The sequence below is a fragment of the Anopheles merus genome, chromosome 3L (assembly GCF_017562075.2).
Source record: "Anopheles merus strain MAF chromosome 3L, AmerM5.1, whole genome shotgun sequence".
Taxonomy (NCBI): Eukaryota; Metazoa; Arthropoda; class Insecta; order Diptera; family Culicidae; genus Anopheles; species Anopheles merus.
This window is the reverse complement of record NC_054085.1, coordinates 22646900-22667758: the sequence shown is the minus strand read 5'-3', so window position 1 is coordinate 22667758 and position 20859 is coordinate 22646900. Positions and strand designations below refer to the sequence as shown.

Sequence of the window (20859 nt, the reverse complement as noted above, 5' to 3'; positions counted from 1 at the left end):
TTTTGCAACACCGCATTGGAAAGGCGGACTGTTCCCGAATACCTTCCAAGTGGGTTGAAATTGTACTGCAAGGAGCTTGTTTTTGTTTGAAAGGGATTTGTTTGAGTTTGTTGCCACTGGTCAAACTAGTTGGCAGGCACGACTTTTACGGGATGGGGATGGGTGCCTGTGTGCCTTTTTTTCGGATGCCATTTGCTGGGGAGGTTTTATTGTGTTGGTAGCGATCGTGGCCACACAGACCACATATGTCTTTTACGTTTAAAATCGTAAAATCGCTTCTCGTATCGCCATGCAAAACTGAGCTTAAATATTTTATTTATACATATAATATCAATTAAGCATGAAATAATATTAGGATGGGGGTTTATAACAAAAACAGTAAAAATCATAAGCAGTTTGCTTAAAACAGTTGATTTATTAGTGATTGAACAGTGATTGATGGGAAAACTACATTAAGAGCGTTACCAAAAGAAGAAAGAACAACGTGAACAGAGAAGAAGGAAGGTAAACAAATGGTAATGATAATAATAAAAGTTAACAGTATAGGTTGGTGAGATCTTTGTTTTTTTAAGTCTAAGACAGATTAATTAGTGTGAAATAGACGATTTAAAACTATACGATCCCGATCGTAATTAGGTACAAATAAGAACGCTTGATGCTAACTATAAAAGCAAAAAAAATCAATTTTAATGTCATCATTTTCACCAAAAACCAAGCAAAACAAAAAACAAAAGCCGAACAAAACACAACCAATGTTCAGTAGTTATTTTCAAGTTGTATTTTAAAGTTCAAAATAAATTGCCTTTCTTGGGAACATTTTCTAGCATTCACATTGTTTAAACTAGTCATAAATTAGCACGTGCCTTAATATCGATACATTGCTCTCGGGTTGCTTATCTCACTAAAGGAACGCTTCTGTCGTGTCGCTCTGTCGCGTCAGAGAAGCTTCCACTAATCTAGGGTGTAGGTGTATTTAAAACCGATCGAAGGGGAAGGAACCAATTATACATCCGTGGGGAAAGTGGAAGCGTGCAGATGGGTTTTGATTTAAATTATTTTAACATCTAAGCAGTAGACGACTAACAGTTCTAGTAGTTATAGTAGTAGATGTAGTTGTAGTAGTAATAGTAGTAGTAGTAATAGAAGTAATTAAATCGCACTCATACAATCTCACACTCACACGCACTACAAATCTAGCAAAAGTCGCGTTCACATGCACCACAACGCCTAATCACATAACAGGTATTTCGTTTCTTGGGCTCCTTTTTTTTTTTTCGCCGCATCCTAATCTCGCCGCACTTGCTGCACTGCGCTTAACCTTCCATTCGAGTTTAATTCCATAACAGAGCGAGTGCGAGATTCGATTAGCTACTATACACAGCTGCTGCAGGGGTTTGCTTTTGTCGCATTTTCATTATTTAATTTTACTTTACTATTAACAAAATTAAGAAAATATCGAATCGGGCATTGAGTTCTAAAACGGTATCAAACAAAACAGATCGTACTTACACACGAACACACGAAATTGCGCTAGCTACTGTTAGCTCTATACATCTATGCACAGAGTGAAAATAGGAAAAAAAGGAAAACTTTTCTTCTTTGTTGATATGTTACACACAGTAAAGGACGAATGATTGGATTCAATTTCATTTAGCCGTAAGTTTAATTAGACCGTTCCCTCAGACCGCGCAGAAACCTTTCGCTTATATAAGAAGCCTCAGCATATAATTGAATAATGCAACAGCAGCCTTGGCTGCTCTGATTTACACCTTGACGGGGCAGCAGTGCAAGGGTAGGGAATGGAAATTGATTATCGTATTACGCTTCTGTCGCACGGTCATTCGTCTTTCGTCCGAGCCGGTCCGCATATCGACAGGGGACAGTGATTAATTTGCATTGCTCACACACAGGCACACACACACAACATACACAACACAGACCATGTCACGTTATCGTGCGCGCCATTATGGGTGTTCGGTCCCGATCGGGCCCAATCGAGAGCCGCTGTTGTCGGTTGACACGTGTTGCACTCCCCAGGGCCCAGTCCGAAAAAGGGGGAGGCAACTGGCAGTAATGCGCTCCGCGCAGGGCTTCTTTTCCCGCGATGCAGCCGAAGCGATTACGCCATTTTTCTTTTGCGCCCCCTTTTGAGTGCAGTACCGCAAAGCGACGCGTAATCGACACCCCACTTTGCTGTTTGCTGCTGCTGCTGTCGTTTGCCCTTCGTTGTACGTGAAATGGCGGCGGCGACAGCCCGTTGAGGGTAATCATGGCTGCCTTTGTGTTTTCTTTTGCTGTTTAGCCTTCTCCCCCTCCTGCTCAGTGCGAGCGAGTAAGGCTTCACTGTTGCGGTGTGCGTTCGTGCTTGGTGAGCTGCAGCGGCAGCCCCGCACCGGACGAGGAGTCGGTCAGGGCGGCCAAGGAGCTGGAGCGCCGCCGGCGGCGCTGCCGTGAGCTGCCGCCGTTCGTGGTGCGGGTCGCGTCACTCTGCCCTTCTGTCTGCTGCTGCTGCTCGTCGTTCGAATCGTCCTCGTGCACGTTGATCTCCTCGTCCGAATCGTCGCTCGGCGGTGGGCTGGCCGAGTCCAGGTTGGACGAGCCGGTCGTGGCCGCGTACGACCGGGACAGGCCGGCAAAGAGGGCGGCCGCCGACGTCGGCACGAGCGACCGGAACGCGCTGTGCTCACCGCCCATTAATAATGGAGTTGATGCTGTGACTAATGATTGTGCTGCCTGGGCCGCTGCCACCGCTGCCGCCGCCTGGGCTCCCAGGGCTTGGGCCGCGGCCTGGGCCGCCGCCTGGGCCTGGGCCGCCGGCGAGGTGGCCGGCGGGTTGGCATGCAGCTGGTGCGCCCCGTGGTGCCCCGGATGGTGCGGGTGGTGATGGGGGTGAGGGGCTCCCGCCAGCTGGCCGCCGGTCGATGGGCTGCCGCCCGGATGCGCGCTGGCTCCCTGGTGAAAGTGGTGCGAATGTAGCGCATGGTGGTGCGGATGGGTGAGCGGATGGTGCGGATGGTGGTGGTGGTGCGCATGGTGCGGCAGGTGCACACCCGCCAGATGGGGGGGAAGATGGTGGTGATGGGGAGGGGCGGCCGCACCGCCCGGGGAACCGGAGGAAGGCGCTAGCTGGGCCGACGGGCTCGTACCGGGCGGCTGGGATCCGGCCGCTGGCGGCGGCTGCTGCTGCGGCTGCGGCGGCGGCGGGGAGCCAGGGGTGAAAGCGGAACTTGCCGTTCCCGCCGCCGCAGCTGCCCGGGTGGTCGGCGAGGTGGACCTTTTTAAAAGATTCATTCTTTGATGACGTCGCCATTTCGCCCGTCTGTTGGAAAACCAAACCTAGTAGTTCAAGTTATAAGTATATTAGCTCAAACACTTATAGCTAAGCGCGAAAAATTTCCTCGGCCCGGTGGTCGATTCGGTTGGGCCGCCCGGGCAAATGCCCGATGTTTGATTTGCTGGTTAGGCGAACGTGGAAGGGTTAAGGCCGGAGTGGTGAACTTGCGCGGGACCGAATGCGACCGTGCGGCCGCTGTTTGCGGGCCGGAAGTGTGAAGGAAATTTTTCCATTCCCCAGTGGCGTGATAGTTACCTGTACGCGGGCTTCACTGAGGGAGGTGCGGGACGCTAGCCGCTCGCGGGTGCTAACGCAAGGGTAGTGCGATTTGTCGAACTCCTTCTCGAGCTCCTCGAGCTGTTCCGGGCTGAAGGTGGTGCGGTTACGTCTAAACTTTGGTTGATCGCCGTCCAGGCTGTTGGAGTCTTCGCCCTCAATGTCTGTTGTGAGGGAAGAGATCCGGGTTTCGAATACATCATGAGTACATCAATACGGAGAGATATATTGGGAAATCACATCAGACGATGTTTTGCGCGAAGTACCTACCGATTAATCGATTCCCATCCGGTGATCCAAGGGTTTCGTGCGACCCAGAACCGGGAGATCCGATCGTGCCGGGTGTTGTGCTGCCACCGGGCTGTGACATGTTGGGCATTCCCTGCCCGGGAGACCACAGATGGGTTGGAGTAGGCCATGGGAACCCCCCGTACGGTGGTGGTGGATAGAGACCATAGCCTGCGGCTCGGGCAAACTCGGCCGCCGCCCGCTCAGCCGCCCGGTTGCGCAGGATGCGATTGATGGAGGACACGGACGGGGCGGTCGCATTCGTGCAGACACCTAAACCAAGAAAGCAATAGACAAAATGAGGCAGGTTGAGGATTAGTTAAGCATGTTTCCAACAAGTTTGATGGCTTCATTTGATGGGCAATTTCGGGTTGGTTCTAATCCCGCCTGCCCCACACCGTTCGAAAGTCCTTTTCTTGACGGAAGTCCAAAAACCACTTGTCAAACTCGGTGCTGTCTCGGATCGGATGGCGGCCAGCGGGACCAACGAGTTTTCGCTACGGTTCTTTAACATTCCGCGTGCCACGATCGCTGGAATTTCGGAACATCTTCCAGCCCGGCCACCGGTGGTAGCGAGCTGCCCGCTGTCAAGTGGTCGTTGAGATTTCAATTTCGTGAACCCGCCGGTGCGCGTTACCGAGAAATGGAGCTTAAGAATTTATTCATCCCTCCCGCCGTGGCATGCGCTTGGTGGCAGGCAGACAGGATCGATTTCACAGCCAAAAGCTCGAGAGCGTTTACTTTTTGGGAAGGAAGGTTATCTGAACTGAAGACTTTATCCAACAAGTCAGTGACAGTTGCCAGTATCATAATCGGGCAGAGCTGAAAGACCCTTAAGCGAAGCGAATGATACAACGGTGGTCCAAGCGCGTTCGTCGCTTTGACAGCGATTATCGGAACGGACAGGCGGGAAAATGAAATCTCCTCCGCGAGACGATTCCACTGACGCCCCATCCCATGTCCGGGGCTACTGCACCGCGGGAAGCCTTGTCGATGCTTTTGGGTGTGTTTTTCTGTGCGTTAGAGTGAAGGAGAGGAGATGCAGGGGATCAGCTTAAATATGCCCTTCAATCGGAAAGCCGTCAACAATTTACCAAACGAAGGTACCTACTTCTCGGAGGAGATACTTCAACACATACAAGGGTGTCCAAAAAGGTGGAAAGGGGAGCAAACAAACTCACGACGCGCTCGTCGATGAGGCGTAAGATGAGCTATATCCGAATGTAAACAAGAACTTTTACACACCAAATTAGGCATTCCGGAGGGAATCCGTTCGAGCCGTGGTGGGGTGCCGAGTTCGAAGAATCTTTCCACCGGCGATGCCCCTACGCCCCGAGACGGACCAGTTCAGCAAAGGTCAGGCATCTGGTAGGTCAAAGCTTCTTTTTTTTTGCACTCGTGTGGTCTTGAACACATTGGAGCCGGAGATTTGGCTGGATCCTTTCGCTTGGACGTTCGTACATGCATACGTACCCGAAAGCACAACAGCGGAAAGGAAGCCGTTTCTCCGGCGAGCCGGCGAAGCTCGGTGGCATTAAGATATTTTTCTAAGTATTATCCGAACCACTGGGCACGTGATTATAATATGACACTTTTAACACATTCTTTTGTTTCGCTTCGTGCAGACTTTGGCAGGCATCTTGTGCCTGGCCGCAAACTTCCGTGCTCTGTGGTTGTGGTTAGATTATGGACCGGGTCTGGTTTGAGGCTCGTTTCTTCGCTTTCGAGAAAGCTTTCGTAACGAGGTTACGAATATAAAGAGGGTGAGGTGTCCTTGAAGATACAAAAATAGGGCACAACAAATCCTGGCAGATGTATGTTTGATATAAATACAACTAGCACTATGGAAATACAAAACTTGAGATAGTGGGGCATCAATAGAATTGATCATTATTCATTTGATGGTCTTATTATATCTCCAACAATCTGTTCTTGAATGTTGATTCATTTTTGAGTGCATTTCCGATCTTATTCTACATCTGGTTATTATAAACCGCATCTGTTTGACCCAATTCCGTCTACATCTAGTCGTAACTGCGCGTTTCGAGCGAAGATCTTCTGGAATAAATCACAATTTGTCAGTCACATTTTCGGATCCCTATGATCGTCGCACGGAAAAGAACCAACCGAACACAAAACATTGTAGAAAAAGGGGTCTGTACGGATCACTTTTATCGGCCCATTTCATCGTCCAATTAATACCTGATCAGCGAACGGACCTGGCCTGCTGCGTGTGCGCCTGCCGCTAGCGTTTGCCCGGGAAGGGAAGTCAAGAGGATCGCTTACTGGGCTGGAGATGATTTGCGAGATTGTTGCTAAGCATATTTACTCCCTCGGTCTATCGGTTCGTGCAAGCTCCCATCCTTTTCCCTGCCTTCGTGCCGTGTCCATCGGCGCTCGATACCATCTCGAACCGTGTTTGTGCCGTTTAGCCGTTTATGTACCAACAACCATCACCCGGTGGTGCTGAGTCACGATGGTAAACTGGCGTGGCGTTGAGGAGTTGTTCCTAGTCACCGTAGGCAGATCGTAGAAAGGGTGCACAAGGGAGAAAAGGAGAGAGCGCGGACCAAACAAAACAGAATGGTAGCAAAACGCATTGCGGGGCAGCCGCGCGCAGGAGCCGGAATGTGTGTGTGTGTGTGTGTGTGTGTGTGTGTGTGTGTGTGTGTGTGTGTGTGTGTGTGTGTGTGTATGTGTGTGCCTGTGTTGTGTTGGGTGAGCAATTGACGCCTTCGAACCTGAGGCGGTCCCGCTAACATACCTCACGCAGTGGCCGAACGAGCGCTGGGTAGGTTGAACCGATGTTCGGTGAATTTTTCGGAACACCGAAACCGAAACCCGGGGCCAAACATTTAACCATCAATCATTCCGGAGTTTCGCACCCGCCGCAAGGCACATACACATACGCACACGGGGTGCACGGGGAGGTTTCGAGAGCCAACCCGTCTGGACGCAACCGAAACCGCGACCGCGTAATAATAGTTTATCTGCACTGAAGTGGAAGTATTATCATCAAAATATTGTTATTGTTGTGTTATTGATTAAGTTTTCTCTTTCTTTTCCTCTCTCTGTCTGTCCCTCAGACTTCCTTTCTGTCTCGATGCTCGATACAAATGAGCCAGCGCGGTAAAAGAGAATCCAGTGAGCACGAAACCGAACCCATCCCCAGGTACGGCTGTTCCCATCTCGTCGTTGCGTTGCCGGTCGAAGCCGCCGTCACTTTTGTTACCGTCCCGGCGCGTCTTGAAGCACTCTGGAGGGCTTTCTTCTGTACCATTGTGCCACTATTGAATAAGGCAACGGGGTGAAGGAAGCGGGGTTTGAAACGCTCTTCTTGCCTCCGCACTGTGGGCTTCACTAGCCGGGGTTGACGGTTGACGGAAGATCGCCGCCGCAGCAGCAGCAGCAGCAGTAGCGGCACCCGGCATTTAGACGAAACCGTTTACCTCGAAACTGTGTAATTAATCCATTTCCAAATAATCGTAACCGGGTACGGTGCCCACTGGGACCCTGGGGGCGATGAAATCTTTTGGCGGGCTTGCCTCCCGTGTTTGCGTGTTTGTTGCGTGCGGGAGTAATGGTGCGCATTCGAAATGATTCGAGACGCACCGATCGATCGTGGTAGGTACTATTGGTGGGTTCTATCGCACGACAGTTAACTGACAGTTGAGTTTCACCGACTTTTGTAGATTTCTTCTTTTTTTCGGAGGTACTGGGGGGAATTGTGAGGTTTTTTACTGTTTATTCAGCCCATAGATTGTGCACGAAACTATTTCTCCAGCTGCGTAAGGCTTCTGTGCCGGTAGAAGTGGCGCTGTCATAATTTTAACCTTTGTAGGTAAGATTTCATTTCGATGGGGAAGACGAAATGTCAATTAACATGAAGAGACTTCCTGGAGGAAATGGTCAATTTAGGAGATTATCAAAAATTAAGGAGCATTACGTTTGCATTATCTTTTACTAATTGAAATCAAAATCATAACATAAGACATTCTCATTTCAAACTATACTTTCTGGATACAAGAAATTACAAAATACAAGAGTTGATGTAGTAACCTGCCTTAAGCTCTCCAGATAAGTATTCCAAAGATAAGGGATTGATAGGTTTTGGAGTCAGATGATCGGAATCACAATTAACTCATCATAACTCAGAACACTGGGTTCATACAAACACTGAACTACAGCATCCATTACCTTCCTATCAGTGCTCCAAGGTTTTGTAATGGATTTAGTGTTAATCGATTTTTCAGTTGCAAGACAGTAATAGCAAAAATATCATCGCTAAACTAACACCACCGCATTTCCTTTCCTGTTTTTATTCCTCTTACAAAAGACAAACACCAAAAACGGGTGGACCCCTCAGCCTCGCCACTCCACTCCTGTACTAAGTGGATCAAACATTCCCCAAGGTCCCGTAATTAATTCAGTGCTTTATTAGAGATTTTATGGATCGAGCGGTCATAAAAGTTGAAACTTTTACGATCGGGTTTGCGATCGGTTTTCGTGTGCTGGCGGGAACACCAGCATTCCTGAACGGTTCACTTTTTTTCGGTCCGGATGGCCTTGAGTGGGGCAAGACCACGCCGTTCAAAGTTTTGGTTTTTATCTGACGCTGGAGCTTAGCTTTCGGGTGCCTTACATTCGATTGACACCGGACAGCTTAGAATGCAATGGGTTTGGGATTCTGTGCCGATGCGAAGTTTGGCGTAACGATCAAAGTGAAGTTGCCTATAAACAGGATGTCAAAAAAAAAAAATCGGCAAATTTTACAGCGAATTTCCGAAGTATCGCTGGAATAGATGCAAGACATAAAGCACAGTTCAAGGACCTGCCGACAATTTTACAGACCTTAGAACTTGTTCCTTTGTTTTTACGACGGTAGCACAAACAGCTCAAGTTTGCCTTTGAAAAATGAAAACGGCTCATAATCTGTGGGCATTCTGGTGCCCAATATACATGTTCCTTTATTTAATCGATCCCCAATGTCTAGTCTTCATAGCGTCACTGTGCTTAGCATAGGTCTTCCAAATTCTAAAGACTATAGACGCCAGCATTTTTATTACCCCAGAATCAAATTGGCTTTGGGAACAGTACCGGTTTCCGAGAGACCGGAGCCTGACCGACACTGGCTATTTTTACGATCACCAAAGTCCATTATCGAAACGATGATTCCGTGGAAGGTTTTGGAGCAAGCGACGACGTTTACGACCACGAAATAGTATACCGAAATGGGCTGCATTGTCCTTACCGTCGTAAAATTACGGCTGGCGTAGCGTGGACTTTGTCCCCACGCTAATCCTTTTTACACACACACACAGGCCGTCGCTTGTTCGGGCTAAAGGGGTTTCGATAGCTTCGATTGCTCACGATGCTTACGATGCTAGTCGTGCGGGAACGAACGTATCGTCCCTGATCGTACAATTGCAATCTCGTGCTGACGCTAAGAAGCGAACTAGTGGAACCCATTTCTCAGGCGCATACACACAGAACCTCATTCCATGCGCGGTGACGGTGCAGCAATAAATCTTTCTCCAGGTTCTTGCACAAAAACAGTATCAACCGTGTGGCCGCAGTGGCCGTACTGGATCGCGATAGTGATCTCAATAGCGGATACGTCTGGATTGGCGCCGGAGAAGCAGGGGTGGGGTACAGCTTTCAGCAAACCACATCGTGTATCGGCTAGACTCCGGCGTTGTTGCTGCTGTTGGTATTTGCATACATTTTCCACCCAATGAGCACGAAGGCAGGCACACCATCGATCGATCGATCGAAACCCGCACAAACGATCTGACGCTTTCGGAACGGTCGGATAATGAGTTTCCCTACTCTCACCAGCGGGCCCATTCCGCCAAGCCAGTTGGCCAATGGCAAATGGACACATTTTGCCGCCGTTCGTAGATAAAGCCATAACGGCCGGTACCGGTCGGTCGCCTGGTGGCTTGGGCAGCAGCACCGCTAATTAGAGAACTATTCGGCTCACCGCCTTTTCTTATGAATATTGTCACCTCACCTCACGTGGGAGCACGACTTTCGCGGGCTGGATTGATAGGGATAGTTTGTGTTTTAATGATCGGACTCGATCAGTGGCGAAAATTGGCCCCGCGAAGCCCTGTCGAACGACACATTCGCCCGGCGCTCATTGGGCTTCCTCAGCAGCAGAGCTGTAAAACGGGCAGCAGCAGAGGGTTAATTTGATGATCAATTTGGGATTGATCGATGTCGTCAAATTTCCCGTTTTAGTGGGCGCTGCTTTCCCAGTTTTTTGCGGATTGTGTTTTTATGGAGGGTAAGATAGGAACCAGACACAAACAAACAAAAAACCCCGAATCAATTTGGACACGCATGGAGACTTTGGATGTTAATGATTATGATGCCGTTGTGTCATTTGGCTATGCTGAAAACATGCGGATCTCATTGGAAAGGAACTAATATGATGTGAAAGGTTTTAATATCCAGTATGTTGTGTAATATCCTACATTAATGTTAGAGACAGAGTCCAGAGAGCACACAATATCTTTAATAAAAAAACTCCTAACATTGTAAATTAGTGTGCATAATACCTTAATCTACGTTTCGGTCTCCAAGCATTTGATCCCCAGCCGTCCTGTGACGTTCAGCAGACAACCGTCAAATTATGACATTATTCTTGAAAAGAAACAGAACATGCCCACGGCTAAGCTTCAACAGGAAACCCCCATTCCTTGCTTTCTTGCCTTACACTTTAGACGGTGCCTGCAATTTCGCACAAAGCCACCAGCCAGCCCACCTTGCCCACATAAGGAGCACTTGCGCTGCGCCGTTTGATTTACGCGCCCTCCAAACTGCGCCATAGCTTAATTCCTACCACCCGAGCGTTGAGTGCACCCGAACCCGCCTGCCCTCTAGGTGCGGTGTGCACGCGCGCACTCCGGGGGCACCATTTGTGATTCGCTTTAATTGATATTGCCTGTCCGGCCGGCGCTCATTAATGTCCCGCGTGTGTCACGAGCTAGGTGAAATTAGAAATGTAAATTCAATCTCGCCCACCGAAACGGGCGGTCCAATTGCTAATTCACCGTACCGCGACAAGGGCTGTGCGAAATGTGTGCGGTGGGTTGAGCAATCTCGCAGAAGCAAAAAAAAAAAAAAAAACAGCCAACAGACACCATATATGTGAGTGAAGTGAGAAGGAGCTTGATGGAACCACTTTAACAGAGTGCACCGGTTTCGGTAGCGACATGCTGGTTCGCCATAACCGTTTGCTTTGACACAGAGCGAACAGCAAGTGCAAGCAAGTTATCTACGGGGGAGCACGGGGTTAGGTTCAATTCGGAAGACTAGGATTTGTTTGGACCTATTCCGTCACAGCAAGCTATCGATTAAATCGTGTGCAATTACGTCCAAGCGAGAGGGGTAACACAATTTATTTCGAAGCAATTTTCAAAAAAAAAAGGATAGATTTAAAGGTAACCATAATTGACATCCACGTCACTAGTTCTTATTTTTTTTTTTCGTTGTTGCTGTTGTCTGTCCAGTTACGTGTAGGAACCGATTGCGTGATGTTAATGCTGAAACGGATCTTGATTGGTATCAAAACAACAGGAAATTATCTCTCCAGCCCAGCGGAGGGAGATGGAAAATCGATCAAAGTTTAAGTAAATTCACCGCACACATCCAGCAGTGCCTTTTTCAAGAGCGCCTGTGGTAATAATTGGACCCAGAGCACAAATGATGGTACCCTCACGTGCCCACTAGATGTCTCCTGCTGCGACAGCACCGGTCGTAGCTGCGCTAGATCGTACCAGATCTCGTGCCACGATCAGAGGTGGTCAGAGCACTTAGTGGTGAAGATTTTGGTTAATAAAATTAAACCCCTCAAAGAGAAGCGAGGTCACGCCTGGCCACCAGCGGGTGCCTTTTGTCGGAAGGCACACTTACGAGTGTGTGTCTGTGTGTGCTCGGATTTCAATTACATTGGACTTTTTCGGCGGGGCTTGTGCGCGAACTCGGCAAAACACAACAGCGACGGTCTCTGTGCGTCATACAGCGGAAGGTACTTTCGAACGGCAAGGCATTTCAATTACCACATTTTCCACACCTCACAAAAAGCTCGCTAGGAGTCGCCACCGCCGCCAATGCCCACCGGGCGGGGGGTCGTACGAGATCCAAATCGATACGAAATGAACGCAACTCGCATGCAGTGAGTAATGATCCTGGCGAGTCGGTCAAACATCAGTCAGAAGGCTTGGACAGCTACCCCTTTTAAGGTGGAGCTTTTTTTTTTTTTGTTGCTTTCGTGTGGCACGGTTTGCAGTCGACTGCAGAGGCAGTCGTGGTCAGTATCATTATGACACTGATTGATACAGATTGTAAACCTTTACCCCACTCTGCTGGTGCCGGTTTAGGTCAATCGGATAAAAACGAACAATTTTTTAACACATTACCCGACACACCTTCACGCTTACGGGGCGGTATAATGGAAGGGTTTGAGTAATTGCTACCAAAACTGCATCTATCGGTGCTCCTTTGGTCGACAAATCGTTTGAAGCAGAATACATCAATATTTTAAGATTCCGTTTTGTACCTTTTGATGTATACCCTGAGGCGTACTGGTAAAAAATGGATTCCGGGATTAAAATATGAGCTCATCCGTCACGGTGTAAGTTATCGCAATGTAATTCCACTCAAAGAGTCTCCCCCAATCGTGCCCGTAGCTGCAGTGCAGCGGAAGCACAAATTAAGTCTGCCATCTGCCACCGGTGGTTCATCTCATCGTCAATAAATCACACCCGGATTTGCGATGCCAGCGATAAACCACGTGACCCAGCTACCTGTGCATCAACAAAAGCCAAAACTCCGACAAAACCGCTCGATTGATCCACGTACAGAAATATGGAGCATCTCCTCGGGGTTTTTTTTATCCGTTTTGCGTCATACATCTGTCAAAACCACATCAACCGTGGTAGAAGATGAGATTCTGCAGGGGGAAAACAAAAGGAAACTTGAAAAAAAAAATCCCTCGCACACCGTATGTGGGGAGCAATTTTCCACCGGATAAGAAATATTGCACGTTCCCTTCGATCCAACTCGGTAATCGATGTTCGATAAAGTGCCTCCTCCCCTGCCAGTCGCATAAATCGGCCTGCCAACCAGCAAGCCTCCCGCCACGCACCGCCACACGCCTGGGAATGTTACGCGAGCGTTGCTTTATCTCCCGGTCCACGGTGTCGCCTCCGGTGCCGACGACTTGGCGATGGCGAGCCGAGATTAGCGCTGAACTGAGTCCGTGGGAGAGTGATGAAGATTTTTCCCACACCGACCACCGAGTCCCATACATGGTGTGTGCGTGTGTGCGTGTGTATCTGTACTGCGCTAATGCATGTAAAATTGTGACAAATGTGAGAATTAAAGTTCATTATAATAAACGGGCATGCATAGATGGATAGGTTGGGATAGCAGCAGCAGTAGCATTTGAAAGGAGCACTTCCATATCCGATATCGCATGTACGGTGTGCATTCGTGTGTGTGTGTGTGTGTGATTGTGAGCGTGTATGTCGTCTCTATTCCAACACGGCAAAACGTGACGTGTCATGTGGGCAAGCTACGGTGGGTCGTTGGAGATTTCCGGCCCCAGATTAATGGATGCCCGTGTATCAAGAGGCGCTCGAAGGGATTTAGGATAATCTTGGGAAGGATGGCGTGCGCTTCAGTATCTCGCCATACCATAGATTGATGGCGTGAACTACTTCGCACGGGCGTCGTTGGTGTCGGCAACCAAACGAGTTTTGTGCGGGTAGAAGTTCATGGACAATTGTAGCCATTTCACAGTGTACACTTCTTCACGTGTGCTTTAATTAAAAGAGAATCAAGTCGTCCCCTTGCGGAGAACCGTCTTGGGGTTTAGTCACGATATCATGGGCTTGCTTTGCGCAGGAAATAAAGAGAAGAAATGTTAACCTTCTTTGGACCAGATTTGTCGCATGTTGCGAGTCGCGAATGCAGCTAAGATAAGCAGTACGACACGGTTTGGTGTGCCTGCAAAGCAGATACGCAGCAAGACTACATCGTACTGTACCTATACTTCTTGCGGATGTTGAGGTTTATCTGTGGCTTGCAATCGACACTCCAGCGTGATGGAAGATAACACACTACTAGCTTAATGTACCATTAGTGACATTGCTTGAGGGTATTGAGTTGAGGTGTATCGTGATTTAAAGAGTTTCCAAAAAGGGTAGACATATTACTCAAAATCCTTTAGCTACAATCGAAGAAACTCCTACCGTTTGACTACTATCTACGTACTAAAATACATAGCGAGTTTGATCGAGTAGCCACGACCGTTGCTTGACAACGGCCGGATCAAGTAACCTCTCATCATCTCCAAAACAATAATCGATCAGCAAAAGCACTAGCAAACAGAGATCCAGTTTAGGACTGTCGATTGATGGACCAATCCAATGGTAACTCCTTTCCGATCTACACGATTGATTGAGTGAAACTATTCGTAATTATTTTGCACCCTTCCGTTCAACAGCTTTTTGTAGAGCTTCCCTTCCCTAGGTGTGGGTTTGTTTTGAGACCCATCAGGCTTTTGAAGCAGAACTTCCAACGGTAAACACTTACCCGAAAGCAATCGTAACATATCGATCGCGTAATAACGCTGTAATCCCAGCATTGAGCCACTTGGAACAAGTCAGCAGAACCGCAGCGAGCGGGATAGATAGCCTCTCAATCATCGGACCTTGGTTCGTACGGGAGAGAGGATTTTGGAACCATATTTTCGTTGGCTGTTTGTACAAGCCGTAAAGGAAGTCAGCTTTTCGCTGAGCTCACCGAGCACTCGTGGACGAGGGTACCCCAATCCGCTACTCCCGGTGCGTTCGGTGGCGAGATCTTGCTATCGGGGTGCGTGTGTGTGTGTGTGCACCGGATTCAAGCTCGAGTAGGTCCAGGCTCGTCGAGTGGCGTATCGGGTCAATTGCGCACCTCTTAAGCAGGGCAATGTTTACCTTTACCGCTGAACCGGGGCGAGCTAAACTGGCTCCTTGAAGATTAAAAATAGATCATTCACTCTTGGCCGTACTGCGGTGTTCAGGTGAGTTGGGCATTTGGATCGTGCACGAGCAAGCAAAAATAAAATAGGGGGGTATGTGACGGTGTCCAACATTTGCCTGCACAAAGCACACACGCGCGTGTGTGTGTGTTTGTTGGAGTCTGAGAAGCGAATAAATTAATGTCCAAACAACAACGGCGCCATTCCTCTTACCGGGCGCACTGAACCCATGGACATGGTTTCGTTTGGATAAGATTACCCTTTTTCGTACCATTCCAGTGGTCCAGTGCGATCCATTCGGGTGTGCGCGCATGGGAACCTGCCCATCTCCAGTGGGTACGATGGTGCTAATCAACCCATCCACCTTCCACCGGTGAACCCGTTTTGGAGCTCGTGCTCTCGTTCGCGGCACGTACAACGTACAACGGGCGGGAAAGAAATTTATGATTCCAGGCACCGTAATCAGCTCCACCGCAATAATCCATGCATCATCATCATCGTCATCTTGCCGGATAACGCACGGTATTTCATGCAAATGGAAGGTTGTGTCTACCCAGTGCACTATGGATCTACAGAAAGAGGCAGGCACGATCGCAATCATCACACGCCCATGGACATAATTCACCCTGCGCGGGGGACGTTTGGGGTAACGATTGTGTTTTAATTAGCGCTGCTACACGACAGGTGAGTACGAAGCTGTAGATGGTACTGTTTATCGCACAAAGGTATGCAGACTGATATCTAAGATTAATTCCCCTTGGCGTACATGTGCGTTCTGCATGTTGTTATTTTCGACCGATTTTATCAATACTCGTAACATTGCGGCTCCTTCGCGCACGCAATAAATCATCCAATTCGGACACATCATCATCTCCACTTTTCTGCGCCGGCCGGGCAGGTTGTTTTGTGAGCAACAACCTATTGATCGCTTTTCAAAATCGTTCAAAAGCGCAAGACAAATTACTTGCGCGCTCGGTTTGCTAAATCGCGCTCGCTACAATCACCTTTGCGCCTCGCCCGCCGGTACGATCCGCCAACAATTCGTACGAGGTGTTCCGTTCTTCCCGTTGCTCCCTCCAGGTACCGGTCTTTCTGAGCTTTTCTTCGGTGTCATAATTACCTCCAGAGCGCTTTCGCTTGCTGTTGCCGGCTTATCAGGCCGGCCATCTAGTGGCGGCGAGAAGAAACACCGGCACCTGGTGCAGGGAGAATGTGTTAAATCAAACCCGTACTCATTCAATAAATCAATCGTTTATCATTACGTCTCGATCGTGGGGGCTGCGGCGACCAGCTGGGAGGGAAACGCTCCAAGGCACCGTGTGTGGTTAGCGTCCCGACGAAACGATGCTGATCGTAATCGTTTCGCTTCCTTTTGGCTTTACAAGAGGGCGGCACACATCCCATAACCTCCACCGCGTGAGATGAGCTAAAGTGCGAGAAGTGCTGCAGTTTGCAGCAGCAGCCCAAAAGCAGTCCCTCTCGCAGTGCATCATTAACCATCATCAACTGTGGTCGCGGTCGGTGTGCGGATTTGCTCCACTGTCGGCGGCAGCCAGGATGAGCCCCGTGCAAGAAATTTGCATATCATTGCGAAAAGGAGGAGTTTGTGTCCTTCCCTGCAAATCAAAAGAAAGAGATGCCTGCGTAGCCCAGCTACCGCTAGACACCGGCCAGACAATCGGCAGTCGCCTGTCGCCGAGCGCTTTCCGTCTGGCGGTTTTGCGCTGTCGATTGATTGAAGGATGATTAAACCTCCTGCCTGCCCAGGCAGTCTTCATAGTTAGCCAGCAGTATATCTGGTTGAATATTTATTGTCGCATTTCAGAGCGAACGAGATTGATTGAGGCAGATTAGGCCGGGGGCCGGTTGGTAGAAAGATAGCGACCGAATCCGGAAGTGGCCACAGTGTACAATGTATTGCCGTTGCCTTTTTGAGGCGGTGAGACCCGGGACCCCCCACACGCGCACGCAGTGACCGTCCCGACACTTACCTTCCGAGATGAGGCGCTCCCGGATTTCCCACGCGAAGATGGTCGGATTCTCCCGCTTGTACTGCTCGATCTTGGACACGACGGCCGGCGTTGCCACCTTCGGCTTGGACCCGCCGATCAGTCCCGGTGGCCTTAGAGTGCCTGGTGAAGAAAGAAGAACAGAATAAGAGCACGCAATCGAAGCATTGTTATGATTGGCCAGAAGGGATTACGCTGCATGGTTATTTAATAAACATAATTAGCATTTCTGTTGGAGGAAATAGAGGAGACCCTGAAGAGAGGAGCTACTTCGAAACGGATTTTTGTTGGGAATAGGTTCAACCTCCAGAGATGAACCAAATCTTCAGAAGTCAACTATGCTCGACTTTTGAAGTAGACGTCAAGTGATCTAAATCAAACCGTGGCTTGCCGTGGTACGAGCTCTTTCAAGCATCGTTTTCCAAAACCCCAATCCTGTGCTTTAGAGACACTTTTCTTCGTACCAAAGTACGCCTTGAAACAAGGGAGCTCATGGGTTTTACATTCCCGATCGTTTTCACCACATCCACACCGGAAACCCTCGGGAGGTACGCATTGACTCTAAATCAGCACCATTTGTGGCGATGAAATATGACACAGGGTGCATAATTTTGCCCTTATCCGCTGACGCTAAAGAAGGAGGCGGCCACCGAACGATCGAGCCTGCACTACTACTCCCTACTCGCAAGTTCGTAATTAATTATGATCGGCGATTTTTCAACTGTTCAACGATGTAACTGCTGCAACTTAACCACCCCCAGGGCTAGGTTTCGATCTCTCCAGAACTTCCTCGCGAATTGTAATTTGCGCCATATTTCAGCACGCAGCAGCAGGACGTACGCGCAAATAAACCAAAAAGAGGGCGGCTACGGATCGCTTCCGATGACATATAATTTCACCACCGAAAGCCGTAACTGGGGATGATCCCTTGCGCAAGGCCTCGCGGGTGGCCAGATGTGATGATGTGGAGCCATAAATAGATCCCCCTCTCGCAACTTTTCGGTTGGGCCAGCCCACCGGAGTGTTCCTGCACGCGGGTGGTCAACAGCAGCACGGTAAGCAGACGGCGTTATCAACGCCATGCGATCATCGTGGCAGGGGCCGGCTTTTGCCGCCAAGGGCTCATCGAAACGATCCGACGCGCAGGAGTCGGGAAGCTCGAAACGGACCTGCCTGGGAAGTTACGTCCGATAGGAAGGAGGACTATTGAATGCGCAGGAAACGTTCGATTGCAGCTGAAGAGACGTCTAGGGGGTTGCGAACCAAGGGGGTAGTTTAAAATATATGCCTTCCGGCGTTGCTGTGTTTATTCTGAGCATCACGTTGCTGCAATGCCTAATCGTTTGTCCCAGCAGATCGTCAGAGGACCAATAGCCCGAATCGAAGACGCCGATAGACGCGGCCGATCTTGAGCGTTAGATAACGCATGCGTTCCTGTGTGTACACTGTACTACGCGCACGCTCAATCGCTTCAAGATCGCGATCGTCACAAAGCCGATCGATCGTCGCCGGTCTAGGGATGGACGATGACGACCAAGACGACGACGACGACTCGCATCAAACGCACCCATTGGGGTTGTTTCTTCCTTTTTCGCCAAGCTGCAATGCGTCGCCCCGGTTGGCCATTTTTTCCCATCGGCTCAACTCGAGCACACACACACACATATGTTTTCTGCTTACATATTTATAAGCCCTTGCGAAACGGAGTTTGCAGTGACTTCGATTTCCTGCTCCGGACCTGCTTCCCCAGGCGGCTTCCCTTACCGGTGTGCGCGGTTAGGTCGTGTCTGCATTTTGTTTCTTGTTTTTGCAAGCTGGCGGGAACTGTGATGTTTAATCTAATTAATTGACTGCGTGGCTGCTTCTCGCTTGAGGGTCTACGTCAGCTGAAGCCACTGGAGTGGACGGAGCGAGGACATGCGCCGGACCTGCACATAATGTGGCATAAAATGATGATTTATAGCATTTTAATGTCCTGCAGGGAGGTTGTGTCTTTTGCACTCCGCCTGCACCCGTCTGATGTAATTCTGCGAAATGGGTTTCTTGGGGTGTCGCGTAAGTGCAGTCCGGTACGAAGAAGCTTACTCTGTACAATCTCCTAGACATCTTGGGTAATCGAAATCGTTACCCTTTGAAAAGTCGCCAGCAAACTAGGCATCAGCAGGTGGGCGGCACCACAAAACGGTGCTAGTTGTTTCCTTTTTAAATCATTTACACTCAAACAGGCCGCCCGACACCCCTCGGCACCCGAGGTCGTTGAGAAAGGTGAACAAGCTCGCGCTAAAGAATCAGGCTCACCAGACCACCGGCATTGCGCTCCGGACATCCTGCGGGCGCGAAACGAAACGGACAAATTGCGTCCCGCACACCGGGAGGTATCACAGATCAACGAGCACGAGTAATCGAGAGAGAAAGAGAGAGAGCCAGCGGGGTGTGTGCACGGGAAGTTCCGGCCAGTCGGCACTTTGCCATCGGGGCCGACCAGGTGCAGACCTAGCCAATGAACCGATGTGAGCACGCGCGGCCGTTGTTAACTCAACAGGAGGTGCGCTACCGTAACTTAGGTTTAGCCGTTTGGACAAAAGATGCCGCCAACATGGGGGGAGGGACATTAGATCCAGCACATCCGGGTGGCTTCAAGCGGAGCCATATTCTAGCAATCACCGGAAGTCTAAGAGTGATTGCAAAAAAAAAAGAAAGAGCTCAATCAGCCGTGCAAGACTGGCGGCTTCACTGTACGGAAACTGACCGTTTGAAGGCGGAAAGCTCTTTGATGGATCCTCCCCGTGGATCATTCTTCAGCAAAACAATTTGTTTGGGAAGAAAATAACTTTAATTTTGGTTTGGAATCGATGGAACGATAGAATTAGTTTGATTCGTTTTTGAAGAATTTGATCGGATTGGGATCGGGATTAAAGCTACCGCCGTCCTGTGGGGGCATGCTCGAACCGTTGCAGAGCTCAGAGCTCCAATTTCTGGGAGCTCCAAATTCTTCGACCGGGGTCCACGGATAAACTCGTTGGATTGTAACAAATTATAAGCTCGGCTGTTTAACTGTCCCTCCCAGAAGCGGTTAATAAAGCCTTCCCTATTTCTATTAATTACATACACACACAACCCTCTTGCTGAGAATCATTTTTTTTTTTTTTTGGGAAAAGGTATTCGTCATCAACGTCAAAAACGACAACAACAACTACATCCAGACACGCAAATTGTGAGCGCACGGGTTTGTGAGCAACGATGGCGTGTCGCGTGAGGATCGCAACGGTAGTCAACCGTGGGCATTAATTTCACAGAGCGATCGTCCGCGCATACCTGCGGCTCGCTTTAATCATCGGGTGTTGGGAAGTTATTTTGGGTTTTTTAATAGAAGATTTTTTTTCGTTCGATGGTTTTGTGTGGACTCGCTTCCGATCAATTCGCTGGTGATGGTTTTTTTTTAAATTTGGAGATGCTTTCACGCAAGACTGCGAACCGGATGTGTGCTTGTCCTCGGGGCGAACGGTTTTAATTTTTCCCTGATGGATGGTTGTTGTTGTTTGTATGACGGATACACCCAAATGTCAAACTCTTTGTCCGCAACGTCCACACGTTTCGAGAGAGTATCATTACAGATCTCAGTGTGCGGTTTTTGTCCAGCACTGTGTAACCACACATTAGCATCTCTCCAGCACCGATTTTCGGTTTCGGTTCAAGAGAACGTTGTAAATACATGATGAATTAAGTTACACGCCCCGAGTTGGGGGTGGTCGTTTCCATCACGCTCGTGCCGCTTGTCCGAATTGCATATCAGTTATCACACAACGAGGTAGGTGTACAAGTGGTCTATGAATATTTATTAGAGCCGATCGCCTTTTCCCGGTGGTGCTGCACAGGTTCGATGTCACCCGTCGTTCCATCGGTTTGATTTACGGTTT

General features: G+C 49.2%; 1 protein-coding gene across 3 annotated transcripts in view; it reads right to left on the bottom strand.

The window, feature by feature from the left end:
• Positions 1-755: 755 nt before the first annotated feature.
• LOC121599879 (paired box protein Pax-7-like) overlaps positions 756-20859 on the bottom strand; it is a 49943-nt gene continuing 29839 nt past the window's right edge. For 2 of the 3 annotated variants that reach the window (XM_041927992.1, XM_041927991.1), the window contains exons 4-7: positions 16925-17065; positions 3881-4171; positions 3590-3774; positions 756-3336 (exon numbers count right to left, since the gene is read on the bottom strand). In XM_041927992.1, the coding sequence (XP_041783926.1) occupies positions 2341-3336; positions 3590-3774; positions 3881-4171; positions 16925-17065 (1613 nt within the window). In that variant the 3' untranslated portion in view covers positions 756-2340. The remainder of the gene's footprint in view (positions 3337-3589; positions 3775-3880; positions 4172-16924; positions 17066-20859) is intronic. The other variant, XM_041927993.1, reaches the window with a different exon arrangement.